Source organism: Dama dama, chromosome 20 (assembly GCF_033118175.1).
Source record: "Dama dama isolate Ldn47 chromosome 20, ASM3311817v1, whole genome shotgun sequence".
NCBI lineage: Eukaryota > Metazoa > Chordata > Mammalia > Artiodactyla > Cervidae > Dama > Dama dama.
Window position 1 is genome coordinate 35241221 of NC_083700.1, and position 19880 is coordinate 35261100.

The following is a 19880-nucleotide window of genomic DNA, read 5'->3' on the forward strand; positions in this document are numbered from 1 at the left end:
CTTCTTAATATCTTCTGCTTCTGTTAGGCCCATACCATTTCTGTCCTTTATTGTGCCCATCTTTGCATGAAATGTTCCTTTGGTAGCTCTAATTTCCTTGAAGAGATCTCTAGTGTTTCCTATTCTATTGTTTTCCTCTGTTTCTTTGCATTGATCACTTAGAAAGTCTTTTCTTATCTCTCCTTGCTATTCTTTGGAACTCTGCATTCAAATGGGTATATCTTTCCTTTTCTCCTTTGCCTTTAGCTTCTTTTCTTTTCACAGCTATTTGTAAGGCCTCCTCAGACAACCATTTTGCCTTTTTGCATTTCTTTTTCTTGGGGATGGTCTTGATCACTTCCTCCTGTACAGTGTCACAAACCTCCATCCATAGTTCTTCAGGCACTCTGTCAGATCTAATCCCTTGAATCTGTCACTTCCACCTTGAATCTGTTTGTCAAATCCCTTACAAGTAATCATAAGGGATTTGATTTAGGTCATACCTGAATGGTCTAGTGGTTTTCCCTACTTTCTTCAATTGAAGTCTGAATTTTGCAATACAGAGTTCATGATCTGAGCCATAGTCAGCTCCTGCTCTTGTTTTTGCTGACTGTATAGAGCTTCTCCATCTTTGGCTGCAAAGAATATAATCAATCTGATTTCGGTATTGACCATCTGGTGATGTCCATGTGTAGAGTCTTCTCTTGTGTTGTTGGAAGAGGGTGTTTGCTCTGGCCAGTGCATTCTCTTGGCAAAACTCTGTTAGCCTTTGCCCTGCTTCATTTTGTACTCCAAGGCCAAATTTGCCTGTTACTCCAGGTATCTCTTGACTTCCTACTTTTGCATTCCAGACAGGATGTTGAAGATTATACAAATGTTAGCTCTTCCAAACAAGTTAGGTTTGCCTCCTCAGAACACTTACCCACCTGGAAAAATCCCATTCATTCCAGCTTCATCTTCAGAATTAGGCCATTTATATGACCCGACCCTGATGCACAGCCACCTGCCCCAAGGCAGAATTCTTTGCCCCAGCCTCTGTGTCCCCATACAACTGTGTCTCATTTGTCTTGCACCTTTGTACCCATCTTTGCAGCCCAAACATCCAATTGAATGCCCAATATGGATTGAATACTCAGTACTAAACTCTGAGCCAGGGTGGATTTAACAAATGATCTCAAAGGTTCACAGCTGGTTCTCTCTCTTGTCCTGAGCCAAAGTTAGCTTCAGCGTGGTGTCAACGATCCTAGTGAGGCAGCCCAGCCTCCTGGTCAGCACTCCATGAGGTCTGGGTTTGCTATTAACTGGTCCCAAGTTTACAGCAACTGTTGCAAGATGATGAGGACTCTATAACTTTGGGATAAATAGCCCTGAAGAGAGAGTCTACTGCTAGTATTACCCATTCATTCAGCAAATATTTATTGCTAAATGTTAGGCACTTTTCTAAGTATTGGGGATACAATATAAATAATATAGACAAATCACCTATTGTCAAGATGCTTACATTTCTGTGAGGGACAACATACAATGAACAGATAAAATTAATGTGGAACTACAGAATGTTAAAAGTGTTATGCAGGTGCCAGTAATAATGCATTTTTATGACTCTGAAGTCAGACTGTCTGGGTTCAAATCCAGGCTCTGTCACTGATCAGCTTTGTGACTTTAAGAAAGTTATGTAACCTCTCTGAGCCTGTTTCCTCCTGTGTAAAGTGAGGCTAATAATACCTGCCTAAGCTTTCAACTCCTTTTCAGCAAAAAGACTTTGCAAACTGTAAAGGTATGAACCATAAGAACTATTATGTTTGCTATAATTTTGTTATTATCATTTTAGATCCAGGGGTTTTTAATCCCAGTATTTCTAGTGCGTTTATAATGAAATATCTCAAGGTTGGTCCCAAGACTAGCAGCATTGGTTTCACCTGGCAGCTTCTTAGAAATTTTAATGATATAATGAGGATATTTAAGTGAGTTAATATATGTACTTAAAACAGGACCTGGCTCATAGTAGCTGCATTACCTGCGTGTAGCTACCTTGGTCATGATGGGATATGACCAAAAGTAACTCACTGGGGGAGGTTAGGGTCAGAGGTGAGATGTGAATTGAGTACTGGGGGGTGAGAAGGAGGCAGCTAGGTGAGGAGTCTGAGGACAGGGACTCCAGGCAGGAGGCGACAATGCCTTAAGGACACAGAACTGATTTGAGTCTGTTCCTATGGGACTGCAGCCCTAAGGGCAAGTCCTCTTGCAGCTCTGCAGTTACTCAAGGAACACTCCAGCCGTTCTGCAGGGCTCTCAGGCCCGTGTGCGTGAGAGGGTACAGGACGCCCCCCCACATGGCCACAGGAGGCCCCGTCTTCTGAGGAGCTGGCCCCACAGCCCCAGCAAAGAGCGCAGCGACGGGCTCCTCCTGAGGGTTCAAGAGGGAGAAGTGGACGGTGGGTTCCACGGGAGCCTGGCTGCCCAGGTTGGCGGGAAACCCTTTGCACAAAGGCGTCTGGGGGAGGGAGGGTGAGAAAAAGGCGAGTGGTCACGTGACGTCCCCACCACACTTTACCTCAGGCTACTCCTTCCCACCATTCCCGGAGTACTAAAATTAAATCCTCAATGACTTCACCAGACTAAACAAAAGCCGAAAAATCCCCCAAAGTGGGGCTCAAGAACTGACTCTACAATTCAAACTGCTTTGTCAAAAAACAAAAAAACCATACTAACCAGAGCAAATGGCCATGAGGTTGTCTTCTGCTCCAGGGTAGCATCTAGGAGCCCCGTCCTGACTCCGTTCAGCTCACTGCCTTGGCATTTTTACCCACCCAGTATGGCTGCCTGTGACTCAGAAATTAGCATAATTAAGGTCACTTAGCTCTCGTTTTAATGGGTGCCCCGGATGTCAGTGCTGGTGAGAGCTGCCCACATGGCTAACACTCTGCGCATGCAGGAGAAACCTTCCCGAGGCGCCTGTTCTAGATCAGAGGTTGTCTCCAACTGCAGCGTGTCGAGGACTCACCTGTGGGTTTTACTGCAACGCTGGCTTTGATTCAGTAGGTCTGGGGTGAGCCTGCAATTCTGCATTTCTAACAAGCTCCCAGCTGATGCCAATGCTGTTGGTTTGGGGAACACACTTTGAGATAATTCCATTATAAAGGAATTGGAAATACTGGGATTAAAAACCCCTGGGCCTAAAATAATAATGACAAAGTTATAATAAGCTGTAGGCAATAATGCTGCTGGTTCAGAGCTTTGCTGTTTGCAAAGACTTCTTGGAGAAAAAAGTTGAAAGCTTACAAAGATGAAGAGACTTGTCCAGCACAAATGACGGGGGACACTGGATCCCAGGTGTCCCAACTCAGGTAGAGGGCACCCCTCTACATTCTTCTAATATAGTGAAAGTGAAAGTGTTAGTCGCTCAGTTGTGTCCGACTCTTTGAGACTCCATGGACTGTAGCCCACCAGGCTCCTCTGTCCACGGGATTCTCCAGGCAAGAATATTGGAGTGGGTTGCCATGCTCTCCTCCAGGAGATCTTCCCAACCCAGTATCGAATCCAGGTCTCCTGCATTGCAGACAGACTCTTTACTGTCTGAGTTACCAGGGAAATGTGAAGTGCAGGGGTATCCCCTGTAGGCCTACAAGTGATAAAAGAAAACACAGAGGGAAAGTGAAGTTAAAAAAAAAAGCCTCATTATTTTTAAAATTATAACTATATGCGTTTATAGTAAAAAAAATCAGAAAACAGAGAAAAGTATAAAAAGGAATATTTCACTGGGAGAAAAACTATTGCCAATGTTTTAGCATATATCTGTCTGGTCTTTTTTCTCTGATACACATGCTTTTTGCAAAAGAGGGGTCATACATGTATTGTTTTAGAATACACTTTTTCTCATTTAACATTATATTGGGGGCCTCTCAACTGCTATTGAATAAACCTACAGCTGCATTTTTAAGCACTGCATTGTATTTCACTGTATGGGTAGACCCCGACTTATTAAACCAATCTCTTATTGATGGACATTCAATTGTTTCCAGTTCTTTGATAGGATAAACACTGCTTCAGTAAAATCATTTAACATGGAAACATTTGGCCCGAGTTGACTAGTTCCTTTGGATAAAAATCGAGGATTGCAGATGATGATTCAAAGGGTACACAGTGAAAATTTGATAAACTGGCCTTTAGCAAGGTGGTGGTCACGGCAGTGCTTGAGAATGAAGGTGCCTTCAGCCTGAGCCAAACCAGAGCATCTGCTTTTTCTTTCCAACCTTCGCTGAAGTGCTAAGTGAAAACTGATATTGTGCTAATCTGTATTTCTTGACTGTTTGTAAAATTTACCCATTTTTATATGTTTCTTGGCTATTTCTACCACCTCTTTGACAGCATCAACATTTCAACTAATGTTTGCAAAACTACAGTCAATGTTTTTAAGGCGGACAACCTCGAAAACACTCAGAGCAAACAGTGCTCACTATTGAGATCTTTATCATACAAAGTTGCTCTGACACAGGTACAAAAGAGCCATGGATGTGTGGTTAATGACACAAGTATATGGGAAGGGCTCAGATGCCAGCTAGGTCACTCACTCTGTGTGACCCTGACAAGCAGCTTAAACTCTCTGAGTCTCAGATTATTCACCACTAAAATGGGGACAACCTGCCAGGATGGTGGGAAGGGATAAAGGAGACGATATGAGAGGCACCTGGCACACGGAACGATTAACACATATTTTTACTAATAAGAAAACACTGAAACCCTCCAAAAAATTGATCGATAAAAAAAATAACTAAAAGTCACAAGTAGGGAATACGACCAATAAATAAGCATATGGGGAAACATTTATCTCCTTTAACAAGACAAAATGTTAATAACACAAGGAGCCACCCCTACTTTTTAAGTTAACAAGAACATTTTTAAGAGATAATTCCTGATGCAGAGGAAGGTGTGGCCAAGCAAGCTGCGCATGTTGTTGGCAGCATGCAGTTTGTGCAGCTTTGGTGGAAAGCAATCAGGCCACATGTATCATCACACAAACACGTGCGCAACCTTTGACCCAGACACTTCCTAAGGAAGCAATTCAAAATATGGAAAAAGCTATCTGTACAATGATGCTTCTTTCTCACCATTGTTTATAATGGTGAGAAAAGTGTTTATTTTTTTGTTTACACAAAGGGTAAAACCATAGCAAGGGTGGTGTCAGCCCTTTCAGTTCCATAGGGTGACTTTTGGGTGTGTGTTAAACAGGGACATATAAACAATAACTTAGGCCTCTAGACAGTCTGTAAACCTTGTTTTAATTCACAGTTGAATACAGTGCTTTGGAAAGGCTTTTAGACTCTGCTGAACAGTGATTAGACTGAAGGATTTAAAAACCATCCTCAGTCTCTCCATCCTCTAGTGGAGCTTGGGGTAATTCGAAACTAAGGGAACGAGAAAAAGGCGGGGGTGGGGGGGGTGGGGGTGGGGGAGTGTTCTGTCATCTGTAAACTAGACTTTTAAATGTCTGGAGAAGGAAGGAAGTCAAGGCGGGGTGGAATCTTCCTTTCTGTAAGCCCTAGGCCATTACAGAACAGAAACCGCACCCCCCAACCCCCGCCCAAGCCAGAAAGCAGAGCTGAGGCGTCCTGAGATGGTGAGTCTGGCGGAGTCCGCACGCGTGCTAGGCTCCGCCCAGGCAGCCGAGGGGTGAGTCAAATCCTTGGTCGTATCCACATCTGTGTGTGTTTTCTGGTGCAGGAGAAGCCCAGCACCGCCTCGGGGAGGCAGGACCGTGCAGAGACGACCAGTGCAAGCTGTGCCTTCTGCCTCCGCCTACTTCAGTGGTGAGGGTTCCCAGCTGCTAAATTCCCAGGGTGGGTGGGAGCCTGTCCTGGGATAATAACTCCAGTGAGGGTGGGCATCAACTCGCGGAACGACCAGCAGCCACCAGCCAAGGTACAGAATCACAGACCTCAGGGCTGAACACAGAGACCGCCCTCTCTCAACTGACAAATCCTTTAGCAGTGGCCCTCACCTGGGGAGAGCTTCAGTCTTACCGGCGCGCTCAGATGCATCAGTCGTGGCCGATTCTTTGTGACCCCATGGGCTGTAGCCCGCCAGGCTCCTCTGTCCATGGGATTCTCCAGGCAAGAATACTGGAGTGGGTAGCCATTTCCTTCTCCTGGGGATCTTCCTGATCCAGGGATCGAACCCGCATCTCTTGCATTGGCAGGTGGATTCTTTACCACTTCATCACCTGGGAAGCCCTCAACCTTACCAGGGGACTTGAAAATAATGCACATGTCTCAGCCCCCGACCTACTGTATTAGCCTTCCCCGGGTGGAGCCCTTGTGGGAATATTTCTTTTAAATTTCCCCTGACTCTGATAGACCCCTTGGTTAAGAATCACAACTACAGCATGTGGAGCGTGGTTTGGCCTGAAGGCTCCCTTTGAACCTTGCCCGCCTGGGAGATTATTATACACAACTGTACCAGCTCCCACCCTCACTACTCTCCCCTCACAATGAGTGAAAAATCTTCCCTATTGGGTTTCACCTCTGTCCCCCAATCCCACCAGAAATAAGCCTAATCCCACCTCTCAGGGTTTACTTCTCCCCCATCCCTCAGCAAGAAATCATCCAGAGGTGACAAGCTGTAAACTGGGTAAAAAAAAGTGTAGATGTGAAATCCTAGGGACAAACCCTTTGTGGGTTTGAAACACTCTTAGGTCAACTGTTAGTCCACATGGATTCAGAATCATTTATTTGAAGCTCCTATCAATCAGCCAGATGTGCCTCCTCCAAGCTCCCAAGGTGCGGTGGACTGAGGCCAAAGCTTGGCCTTAGAAAGGCTGAAAGTCAAGGAGGGAGAGGCAGTTTGGCCACCACAATTATGTGTATGTAATGTACGCTAATAAAGGCAGATGACAAGGTCTGAAAGACTGCAGCTTCCTGTTAGAAAGCATTCCAGCATGGGAATAGGTACTTGTCATCAGGGTTCTATTGAGTTTCCACCCCCTAAAAAATCGCCATGTGTCATCTGGTGTGGACCATCACTCTAATAAACCATCAGCTTTGACTCTCAGGGATAGTAGGGCCATGAATAATGCCAACCCTCTCAGTCAACCCGGGCTCACTATTTTTATTTATTGAATTAAAATCTAGGTTTTCAGGATTTTTTTTTTTTTTTTTTAGGTTTTAGTAACTATATTAAAGGGCTTTCCTGGTGGCTCAGTGGTAAAGAATCCACCTGCCAATGCAGGAGATGCAGGTTTGATTCCTGGACTGGGAAAATCCCCTGGAAAAGTGGCAACCCACTCCAGTATTCTTGCCTGGGAAATCCCATGGATAGAGGAGGCTGGTGGACTACAGTCCGTGGGGTCACAGAGTCGGACATGACTTAGCAACTAAACAACAATAAGAAAAACAAATATAATAAAAAAATAGTTTGACATTTAAAAAACATTCTGATTAAGCGTTCAAAGTACTAGATATTTCTCTACCAAATTTATAGTCTAGACCTCACAGAACCACTTAAGTACCAATACAGGGACCAGTGTTCCAGACTACATTTTTCTCTTTTATAACAAACAAGTTAGAAGGTAAAACACAACCAAGTGTAAAATCAGATCTAACAGTAAATCTACTGCTGGCGATAGGCATGATTTATCATTTGAAATCTTGGTAAACTACATCATCCTTTAGGAATTAATTGAACAGAAGACTGTATAGACTCTTTACTCTTTTAGAAGATTAGAGTTCTCTCAGATGGGATGTATTCTTTATTTAGCCTACTGGTGCACATACTGTTTGAAGGATATTTATATACATACAGATAAATAACAATTATGCTACATGTAAAATGTTTATCTCTTTATGTCTGGTGCAGAATTTTGGATTTAAGCGATTTTGGATTTACATGTCAGCTACTTTGTCTTGCTGAAAAACGGTCTTCTCAAATAGAGCTTCCCTTAGCTGTTTGGCAAGAAGATTTTAGTGCACAAAGAAGTTTCAGAGAGGCAGAAAAAGAAAGTCGTGTATTAGACTGAGCTCACTTGAGAGCAATCCAAGTCTTCCACTTTGGAGAGCAGATGTTCACATGCCCCAGAGGAGGAGGGTGGAGACAGAAAATAAGGTGAGAAAATATGTGACTCAGGAGGAGAGCATGTTTTTCCAAGAAGCAGGAAAGTGCCTGGCTCTCAGTCCCTAGCCTCACAGACTCCAAGCAGGGTCGGAGTCCGCCGGCAGCAGGCCCGGGAACAGTTGGACGAGCCTGCATTTGCAAGCAAGGCCTGAGGCTCAAACCCGATTTCCAGGAATCAGTCTCATTCCTGACTCACTGGCTATGTCCAGGATATCTTGGGCACGGAGCCCTCCACACTAAGAATGAGCTATGTTCCCTAGGGGTGTATTACAGTATCCTAGGGGTTGAGCTAGAACTTTCTTAAGAATTTTTATCAACTAAAATCCGTTTCAAAGAGTTAGAGTTTCTGTGAAGGAGGGAGACTGAAGCTACAGATGGCTCGGGGGAATTGTCCCAGTATGATCACCATAGGGCATCTTTCTGATGCCCCCTGGTGGCCTTACATCACTAAAAATGAACCCCACATGGTCTCTACAAACAAAGCATCACTATGAACAAAGCTACCGGAGGTGATGGAATTCCAGCTGAGCTATTTCAAGTCCTAAAAGATGATGCTGTTAAAGCGCTGCATTCAATATGCCAGCAAATTTGGAAAACTTGGCAGTGGCCACAAGACTGGAAAAGGTCAGTTTTCATTCCAATCCCAAAGAAAGGCAATGCCAAAGAATGTTCAGACTACCACACAATTGCACTCATTTCAAATGCTAATAAGGTAATGCTCAAAATCCTTCAAGCTAGGTTTCAATAGTATGTGAACTGAGAACTTCCAGTACAAGTTTGATATAGAAAAGGTAGAGGAATCAGAGATCAAATTGCCAACTTTGACTGGATCATAGAAAAAGCAAGAGAATTCCAGAAAAACATCTGCTTCACTGACTACACTAAAGCCTTTGACTGTGTGGATCACAACGAACTGTGGAAAATTCTTAAAGAGATGGAAATACCAGACCTGCCTTACCTGCCTCCTGAGAAATCTGTATGCAGGTCAAGAAGCAACGGCTAGAACTGTTGGAACTGGAACAATTGGACTGGTTCCAAATTGGGAAACGAATATGTCAAGGCTGTATATTGTCACCCTGCTTATTTAATTCTGTGCAGAGTATATCATGAGAAATGCCAGGCTGGATGAAGCACAAGCTGGAATCAAGATTGCAGGGAGAAATATCAATAACCTCACCATCTTTATGGCACCCTTATGGCAGAAAGTGAAGAGGAATTAAAGAGCCTCTTGATGAAGGTGAAAGAGGAGAGTGAAAAAGCTGGCTTAAAACTCAACATTCAAAAAACTAAGATCATGGCATCTGGTCCCATCACTTCATGGCAAATAGATGGGGAAACAATGGAAATAGTGAGAGATTTTATTTTCTTGGGCTCCAAAATCACTGCAGATGGTGACCGCAGCCATGAAATTAAAAGATGCTTGCTCCTTGGAAGAAAAGCTATGACCAACCTAGACTGCATATTAAAAAAGCAGAGACATTACTTTGCCAACAAAGGTCTGTCTTGTCAAAGCTATGGTTTTTCCAGTAGTCATGTATGGATGTGAGAGTTGGACCATAAAGAAGGTTGAATGCTGAAGAATTGATGCTTTTGAACTGTGGTGTTGGAGAAGACTCTTGAAAGTCCCTTGGACTGCAAGGAGATCAAACGAGTCAGTCCCAAAGGAAATCAATCCTGCATATTCATTGGAAGGACTGATTCTGAAGCTGAAGCTCCAATACTTTGGCCACCTGATAGGAAGAGCTGACTCATTGGAAAAGACCCTGATGCTGGGAAAGATTGAGGGCAGGAGGAGAAGGGGATGACAGAGGATGAGATGATTGGATGGCATCACTGACTCAATGGACATAGGTTTGAGCAAGCTCCAGGAGATGGTGAAAGACTGGGAAACCTGGCGTGCTGGGATGCTGCAGGCCATGGGGTCACAAAGAGTTGGACACAACCAAGTGACTGAACAACAATGGTCTCATAGCCTTTAACCCCATATTTGTCATTTAGTCACTAAGTCATGTTCAACTCTATGTGACCCCATGGACTGTAGCCCACTAGGCTTCTCTAGCTACAGAATTTCCCAGGTAAGATTACTGGAGTGGGTTGCCATTTCCTTCTCCACAGGATCTTCCTGACCCAGGGATTGAACCTGAGTCTCTTGCATTGTCAGGCGGATTCTTTACCACTGAGTCACCAGAGGCACAGAACAAAATCCAGGACTTTTTTGGATCTCTCAGCTTGTACTTTTGGATACAAAGTCATGTGATCTGGTACCAACAGGTAGCATAGCTTCTTCTCCTGATAAGAACTGAATTTGAAGCATGAATATGAAGAAAACTCTAGGTTTTATAATTCTGTATTTCATATTTCTAATTGTGTATGTATATATGATGACTAGATATTATCCTCAGGAAACAAAACAGATTTAATGTTTGGTATACATGTTCTTGGGCTTCCTTGGTGGCTCAGACAGTAAAGAATCCACTTGCAATGTGAGAGACCTGGGTCGGGAAGATCCCCTAGAGAAGGGAATGGCTGTCCATTCCAGTATTCTTGCCTGGAGAACTCCATGAACAGAGGAGCCTGGCAGGCTATAGTCCGTGGGGTTGCAAAGAGCCAGATACGACTGAGTGTCTAATATACACACACGTACATGTTCTCACCAGGCCAGATTGTGCTGGGTGCACCTTCTCATCAGGAAAGCGCTCAAACAGGCAGGCAGAGGGTTGAGGGTTGGCTGTGTCAAGAATGGCATACGTCCTCCATTGTGGCTGGCTCTGACCTAAGAAATTTCACGTTTCACTTTTACCAATTCCTTCACTGCCATTAGCAGTGTGCTAAATGTTTATGGAATCTTATGCATCTTTTTTAGGAAGCAAAAAACAGGGAAAAAAGATCACAGAGGAATTGACTGTGGAAGGTTTCCTATTGCCATTCAAGACAAGGTGCTGCACCCAGACTCAGTTCTCGGTAAGTTGAGGCACCTAAGGGCAGTCGTCATGGTTTTGGTCCCTCTTTGGGTTTTGCTCACTATGGGCAGAACACCTGCTAGACTAGGGTGTTGCATGTTAATTTTTGTTTTTGCAAAATGTAAAGAATGAGTAATAAATTGATTCAGGTGAGATGTGGTCAAGCAGGGTCAAAGTGCCCACACCTGTCTCTGCCTGGACTCGCAGGGCTCCGTGACTCAGTCATGAGGTGGTCTCAGTTCTGTGTGGCAGCCCCCAGCATGAACCAGAATCTGCACCTGAGGCGCTCACCCACACGGGAGCTGCTGAGGGCTTGTCCACGTACATCTCATAGGAGCAGAAGGAGTGGAGAGGAGACCCAGAGAGCACCAGTGCATGGAATTCAGTGATTTTTAGTCATAGAGACCTTTCTCCAAAGATAGTTTAAGCAGGAACACAATCGCTGGCAGGACTGCCCTGGATGAAGAGGGCTTAGGCCTGTAGCTTAGGCAGCTCTGAGGGAGAAAATCAGCACCCGAGCCTAATCTACCCAGTTTATACAGGAGGAAACGGGGGGCCAGAGAACTAACCAGGCTTGCTTACGTTCCCATAGTCTGATAGCCAAGAGCCTTTCCTTCAACTCAGTATTATTCCTACTCTGTCACATGTAGCTCTATTTCTTCTCTGTAGAAGGCACATTTTCTAATAATGATAATAATAATAATAATAATAGGTTTCACTGACTGAACACTTACTCTATACACCACAACCAAGCAGAGATTTTCAAAATGTGGTCAAAGGACCCCTGGAGGGCTGAGTTCCTCTCTTTTCCCTGAAAGAACAATATTGCAACAATATTGCAACAGGTTGAATGGAGACACACCTGTGGAAGCCGGCTGCCTTCAGTTAAGCTAGATATTCTAGGTATTTGCCAAGACACAAAACACTGCCATTCTTCTCATTGGTCACTGAGAAATAAAATTTCTAAATAAATAAATAAATTTAGAAATAAAATTTTCTAAATAGTTATTTTTCATAAAAAATGTTATTTTGTGAACATGAAATGATTATTGTTTTTAAAGTATTTTAAAAAATTTCTCAATTTAAAATTCTAAAAAAATAACCCTTGGGACTGCTCATTCAGTCTTAGGAAAATCTAAATGATTCTACAGAGTAAAAGTGACTTGAAATTTATAAATAAATACTTCTCTACTAATCCATGTTCAACCAACTGAATGTTGTATGACAGTTCTCCAGTGCAAGAAGAAGATAGACTTTTAGTGCAGGTATGAAAAACGCCACATATTATGATATATGAAAATGTTAGTCACTCAATGTGTCTGACCCCATTGACTGTAGCCTGCCAGGCTCCTCCCTCCATGGGATTCTCTAGGTAAGAATACTGGAAGGAGTAGCCATTCCCTTCTCCAGGGCATCTTCCTGACACAGGAATCGAACCTGGGTCTCCTGCATTATAGCATTTGAGCTATCAAAACTAGAATAAACAAAAACTCTTTAGGGTCCTCAATTTTAAGAGTGTAAGAGGGTTCGGAAATCAAAAATTTGAGAATTGTTGACGTATAGTATATATCACTTAACTAGCATAATACCCTAAAAGGTAGGAATTACTGTCTTTATTGTATAGATAAGTAGGAATTAAGCAACTTGCCAGGGTCAAAGAGCCTGGTGTATTATTTATTGCTGTGTAACAATGTATCCCAAAACTTAATGACTCAAAACAACAAACATTTGCTATCTCACTGTTTCTGTGGGCCAGGAATTTGGGAGCCATTTAGCTGGGTGGTTCAGGCTCAAGGTCTCGCGTGAGGCTGCAGTCATGATGTTGGCCAGTACTTCCATCATCTGAAGGCTTTACTGGGGCTAGAGAATCTGCGTCTAAGGTTGTTCCCACACATGGCCATTGGCCAGGGGGGGGTCTCAGTTCCTCTCCAGGTGGGCCAGTAGGCTGTTTGAATGTCATTATGATCTGGTAGCCTCCTTCCTGCAGGCAAGTGATCCAACAGAAAGACTGAGATGGAAGTTTCAATGACTCTTACAACCTGGTTTTAGAAGTTATACACCATCATTACCACCTTATTCTATTTGTTAAAAGCAAGTCACTAAATCCAACCACAACTGAGAGAGGAATTAGGTTCTATCCTTTGAGGAGCATGTTAGAGTTTGTGACATATTATCAACCATCACAGTCAGTACTTCAGGCAGAATCAGGCTTCAAACTCAGGCCTATGTTCTTTCCCTTGTACAACACAACCAGCCCAGGGTGTACATCTTTCTTCCCCTATTTGTAATTTCCTTGAGTTCTGAATTAGAAGGCATTCAGTGACTACTGTCTGAGACTTGGGAAGGAAAAAAACCTTCCTAGAGCTCACTCCATTTGTGATTTACACTTTGGTAGATAATGTTATAATGAATGTAACCATGAATGCAGCAAGGCAGGTATTAATAGCACTGGCAAAAGTTTTGTCCCCCAACCCCTTCTCTGCTGGAACTGAGATGTTGCTTGGACACCCAAGTGTGGCATACTCACCTGCCGGGCCCAGGCTCCCATGCTCTGGCCTTACTGGAGAGCGCCACTGCCCACAGCCTGCTGAACAAGACCCAGACCTGCACCGGATACAAGTGCTCTCTACTGCTAGCCTCTCTGTGGTTCTAATGAGGGCAAAGCTATGATTCAAGTTCCCATATGGATTTATGAATGTGTTGTAGAGGAAAACCATCTTTCCAGTTGCCTGGATAATAAGCTCTTGGCCACTGTAGGGTCTGAGAAGAAAATGTGGATGTATCAGGGCAAATCTTGAGAAATAATTACAAATGCAAGATGGTCTCATATCAATGGGCCAAATTTTCACAGATCCATCCATTCAGAAGACCTTTACTAAACACCTACATGTGCTGGGCAAATCTTGAGACTTTCCTATCAGAATTGTTACTTATCAAAACATCTCTCAGTCGTCATAAGGGAGGGAGGGTGTCCCAAATATCACCCCTAGGCTGGCAACCTGTGTGATAAATTTCCCCTTGGCAAAATTGAACACTCTGGGGCTAATGCATACTTTGTATGATCAGAGCTCTACTGTCCAAAGCACATTTTAGTATTATAATAATAAAAGCCTCATACTTCTTTGCATAACTTGGGCTTTTTCAGGTTCTGATACAGGACACAGCTGCTGTTGTGCATCTCGGATTGGACTGCAGAGTAGTAAGTGTGAGAACTGTGGCACTAAGATTCATAACTCCCAGAGAGGCTGCAGTAAAGAATCACCTAAAGGTGAAAGCGACTGGGCCACCTCAGGAAAAAAAAAACAAAAACAGGCTGTATCTGGTTGTCTGTGCGCAAGTGAGTACAATGGTTGTTTGCAGGCAATGAGTTGCATTTTTAATCTTTTCTTTTCAGATTTTCATTATAGATACAACACCCCAGGACAGAATTTCTTTAATCATAGAGAAAGAAGTGCTTTTGCTCGGCTCCACTATTTAAATGAAAATAATTCTTCACCTAGTAAGTACATCTCCTGCATGATCCCACCTTTGTAAACAACCTAGACTCCCTCTGTGGGAGACGCATATCACACTGGCCACTGTTACCATATGCTGGGCACCTGCTGAGTCTGCTGCCAGGTCTCTAGCACTCATCTGACACTTCCACATCCAGCCCGACACCTGGATGGCAAGGGGCTGGGCTGGTAGATATGCAGTCCTAGCAATAAAGGACTTTGAAAGTTACGAAGTGCTATACCAGTGTAATATGGCAACAAGTCATAAATATTTGATGAACAAATGACTAACTGCCACTATTATTGTTATTATTCAGAAGGGGAAAAAGCTTTAAATATATCCCCAGTAAAAGTCAGTATGTAAAGAAATAGACTATTTTTACACTCCTTAAATATCATGTTGCTAATTTCAATGCAAAATTTTGCTGCCTTTGGAAATACCTAAAATCCCACAAACATTTATTTATAAAGATGAATAAGACAATGGCTACCTCCTCTCAAGGAGTTTACAACCTGTTGAAAGAAAGGAACTCATACCCTATTTAGGAAAGTTCATGGCAAAATGTGGTTAAGTGCTAAGAGAACAGTGGACTAAGGGAACACCAAGTGGGGCGGGAACACCCTTGTCTTGCTTCTGAACAACCACCGGGTCTGGTTCTCCACATCCTTTCCTCATGGGTGAGTTCATACCTGCAAAGCTCTTTCTCTCCATTGCTGGGGCCAGGGCACCAGAGAGAATGTTTCTGACCTTTCACAGTTGCAATGCCCAAGACTAAAGAATTGTGTTACCAGACTGACCTCAGCTGTCTCCCCTACCCACCCCCAGCTGCCCAATCCTCCAACTGGACGTGTTCTGTCGAGGTGACGGTCCCTCAGACTCCACAGAAGCAACAGGCACATTTCTTTACTATCTCCTTGGTTTTGGGGGTCAACAGCACATGAGACTTCTCATTCTAATATATGAATGAGGAAAGCAATTGAGTCGTTTGAAAAGTAATCTTGAATGCCATTAGTAAATGTACAGTGGCCAAGAGAGTAGGAGTCTCAGGGAGGCGTCTTTTGTTCAGTGTTAGAGACGCCCTCCCGAATGGACAGAAGATGGAGCAGGCTGTTGCAGGAGGCTGTGAGTCCCACCTGCAGACTGAGATACACTGTACTTTGCCAGGATGTTGTAAATATGTAGACTGAATGAGAATGGGACCAGATGACTCTATGACCCTTTCTAATTCTATGTTTCAAATAAAGAATGAGATGACCAAGGAATTAAGACTGAGATCATTAGTACCACTGTTTGTCATGACAAATAAGTCAGGGTGTAGCGTGACTAAATGAAATTTGGACTTTCTGGCACCTGCCTTGCCTTCCATGTCTGAGGGACGATCCCTCCCTGTCCCCTTGTCAAGTGGGACCCTCCTGAGAGGGAGTAAAGCCAAGATACTAGAGACCAGTGGATATGGCAGGAGACCAAAGGAGAAAGAGGGGAAGACAGAGAAGAGAGGAGGAGAGGCCAGAGAAGGGGGGAAAGGGAGCCTCAGCGACAGAGAAGGCAGATTTGTTGGCCACTGTGCTTCCCAGGTGGCTTAGTGGGAAGGGATCCACCTGCCAGTATAGGAGACACAGGAGACATGGGTTTGATCTCTGGATCGGGAAGATCCCTTGAAGTAGGAAGTGGCAACCCACTTCAGTGTTCTCGCCTGGAAAATTCCATGGACAGGGTAGCCTGGTGGGCTGCAGGCCAAGGGGTTGCAAAGAGTTGGATGCAACTGAGCACACACATGCTTTGCCTCTCTTCCCTGCCTGGAGCTCTTCGTGTCTTCCATGGTGACTTTCCTACATTTATCTTATCTGTTTAGTCTCTATTTTCTAGGATTGTCTTAGTAACATAATTTTAAAATTTCTGACTCCTAGAATCCTTGCTCCTAAAGTAGAGAGGACTTTAGAAATCCATTTGGTCCAAGCTCTTGGAAAATATTATCCCTCCATTTGCCAGATGAAGAAGTTGAATCCATAGACATGCCCAGGTCACCCAGCTAGCAACAAAGCAACTTAGACTCCTGGTTTCTTGTCTGCTAATAAAACTCCTTTTAAGTGTTGAATTTCTTTTCTTGAATTCAGAATACTCAATGGCTACTTTCCATGTTCCCTAGGTTTATTTCCTTAGTAAAACTTTATGAAATATTTCACTTAAACAGAAAAGTTCAGGAAAGGATAGCCATATACCCACCATTGGATTTGGGGATCATTTTTGTGCTCTGAATCTGACCACAGCTAACATTTTTCAGCTCATTCAGAACCAAAATGGATCTGTTTCCAGAGAGCAAATCCCAAATCCTGTAATGATGGATGTGAACCCATACCAAGAAAGTAAGTATGAATAACAAAATGACTACCCATTTGGTATATACAATGTGCTTACTGCAGTATTGTCTGCCCATGACCACCTACAGCAGCGGTCCCCAACCTTTTTGACATCAGGGACCAGTTTTGTGCAAGGCAGTTTTTCCATGGGGGTTGCGGGATGATTCAAGCACATTACATTTATTGTGCACTTTATTTCTATTATTACATCAGTGCCACCTCAGATCATCAGGCATTAGATCCCAGAGGTTGGGGCCCCCTGACCTAGATCTTAAGTAGTAGTCAGGATTCAAACCTACATCTGGCTAATATTTCAATCATTCAGTTATTCTTTCAACAAATATTTGAGTGTCAATAGCAGGACATTGTGCTTGTCCACAGTGACAAAGTCAACTGTGGTCTCTGCCCTTACTTTTTTGGTAGAGGAAAGGGGGCATAGGGTACCATTACCTAATGTGGGGGTTTGGAGAAGCTGAGCTCCAAAGAGTAAATATGAATGAGTCAGCAAGGATGGAAAGGCATGAGCGAAGAAATGCCAGTCTGAGAGAGCCTCCTGGTGTGGAAAAGCCCTTGGCAAGTTCAGGAACAATGTGGCAGGAGCCTAAAAGAGGGCGAGGCAGTGGGGCAGGACAGGACTGGTGAGGGAAGGCTGGTGGGATGGGCGCGGCCAGGCTGTGCAGGGGCTTGTTGGCTGCAGGAAGGATTTCAGGCTCTTAGGTTTAATGGGTAACCAGTGATTTTTTTTAAACCAGAGTGTTTTTTAAAGCTTCCTAGTGTTGTAAAAGATCACTCTAACTACTAAGGGACAGGGAATGGATTAGAGGAGTCAAGGAGTGGTGCACAGAAGCCAGATAAGAGACCAGTACAATAAGCCAGGTGGGATGATGGCACTTAGTTAAGGGTGGTAGAAAAGCAGAGAGAAGACTAGTATTTAAGAGCTATCCGAGGCAGACTGACAGTGTAGCAGGGAGTTCAGGCTGTGCAGTCACACTCATTCAGCGTGAACCCTGCTACGCACCGCCATGGTGCAGCGCCGTGTGTATGAATACAGCCACCGGCGAGTTCTTGGGTTTGCATCTTGGTTCTGTGTTCTTGGGCAGATGGCACACCAACTCCTCGCCCCCAACACAGACACACACACACACACACACACACACACACAGCCATTACTGAACCACAGAGTTGAAGAGGGTGCTTTACACAAGTATCAATGTGCTTTTGCCTTTCTTACAGGTCAGACCTTGCTACACTCTCACCCCATTCCCACTCCTGCAGGATTTCTGAAAACACATCCTCCAGCAACTTTAGCAGGAACAAAGAAACGGAATCTGAGGTGAGGAGCTTGCAGCTTGTACGTTTGGTCTTTGTCACCACAAAACTGATGGCTTTTAAATTATTACAGTATGAGAGCATCAAAAAATGTTCTGCTGAAACAACTTGTGCTCGGCACTAACATAAAGACACATAGCCTGAGCAGCCACATGGTTTGTATTATTCCTAAATTGGTTCCAACGGAAATTTCCTGGAGAAAGTGTTTTGTGGGTGGTTCCTCAGCTATAGGATTCCCCAGTGTGCCGTTCACAAGTTTATTCCAGTGACACTGGGGTTAGAGCTGCCAGCAGTTTTCTGTTTTCAATCAGGTCACTTTCAAATGTCGCCACAAGCATGCGCTGCATCCCTGTGTGCCCCTCAGTGGATATGGGCCCTAAATCCCCCTCAATGCCCCTCCTCCCAAGAGTTTTTCTTACTTCTCACAGATCTCTTTTTCCACAGCAGGGAAACAGCCCAGCAGGTTGCTGACCTCATCCTCTGATTCATGCTCATCAGTCACGTGTTGATCTTTTTTTCTGTCCCTTTCTCTACAGAATATATTCCATTTCACACTGGTTTCCTAGGAAACCAGCTCTCAAAAACAGAAATAGACTGGGTGGAAAAGAGAATACTCCAAAAATTCCACTTTGCAATGTTTAATAATGAGAGAACCCAGTTACCAGGAGCGGTAGTAAATTTCTGTAACCAAAATGTCGTGGACTTTTCCTCTGTAGATTTTAAATTCGTCTTTGGATCATGCCCTAAGGACAGCAATCATTTTGAAACAAACTACTGATCAAATGATTAGAACTATTGCAGAAGATCTTGCCAAAGTACAAAGATGGAGGAAAAAGTTGAAATACTAGTTTGATTCAAGGCAACCAAGGATTAAAAAACAAATGCAGAGAAAACTTGATCTTCCCTCCAAAGGTATTTTACTTATTATACAACTTATGAAGATGACCTTCTAGAGAAAATACCAAAATTGCAAGAAATGGAGGACACAATTTTTTAAAAAATGGACCTCTGATTCTTAAAAATCAAAGTCAACACATATTTGTTTAAAAATAAATGTTACTAACTTATAATAAAAGAAATGAAAATAGTAAAATATACTTTAACCTGTCAGTATGGCAAAAACTAAAGTTTGAAAAACCCAGGCTGTGTCAGGGAAGATGGGGGAGATGAGTGCTCTCATACACTGCTGGTAGAAGTAGGTATTAGTGCAACTCTGCTGAAAGGCAACTCGATAATTGCTACCAAATTCTACAAATTCTAAAGTATTTACCTTCTGAGCAGCAATTCCATTACTAGGATTTTGCTTTATAAGTCACTCAAACAACATGTCACATAATTTGTATGAGGATGGCCACTGATGGGAAGGGCTCACAAATGGAACACATCTAATACCCTCTGTGATGATTCAAAAACAATGACAGTAGGGACTTCCCTGGTCATCCAGTGGCTAAGACTCTGAGCTCCCAAAACAGGGGGCCTGGGTTCAATCCCTGGTCAGGGAATTTGATCCCACATGCCTCAATTGAAAGATTCCTGCATGCTGTAACTAAAGATCCTGCATGCTGCAAGGAAGATCAAAGATCCCACATGCCTCAACGAAGACTTGGAGCAGTGAAATAAATAAATAAAGGTGAAATTTAATTTAAAAAATGAC

The 19880-nt window shown here is 43.5% G+C and overlaps 1 protein-coding gene across 1 annotated transcript in view; it reads left to right on the top strand.

The window, feature by feature from the left end:
- AKNAD1 (AKNA domain containing 1) overlaps positions 1 to 19642 on the top strand; it is a 50465-nt gene extending 30823 nt beyond the window's left edge. Inside the window, exons 8-14 of the mRNA XM_061119967.1 lie at positions 5701 to 5786; positions 10949 to 11046; positions 14191 to 14244; positions 14440 to 14544; positions 16822 to 16903; positions 18131 to 18230; positions 18943 to 19642. Coding sequence (XP_060975950.1) covers positions 5701 to 5786; positions 10949 to 11046; positions 14191 to 14244; positions 14440 to 14544; positions 16822 to 16903; positions 18131 to 18230; positions 18943 to 19074 — 657 coding nt within the window. The 3' untranslated portion in view covers positions 19075 to 19642. The remainder of the gene's footprint in view (positions 1 to 5700; positions 5787 to 10948; positions 11047 to 14190; positions 14245 to 14439; positions 14545 to 16821; positions 16904 to 18130; positions 18231 to 18942) is intronic.
- Positions 19643 to 19880: the final 238 nt, after the last annotated feature.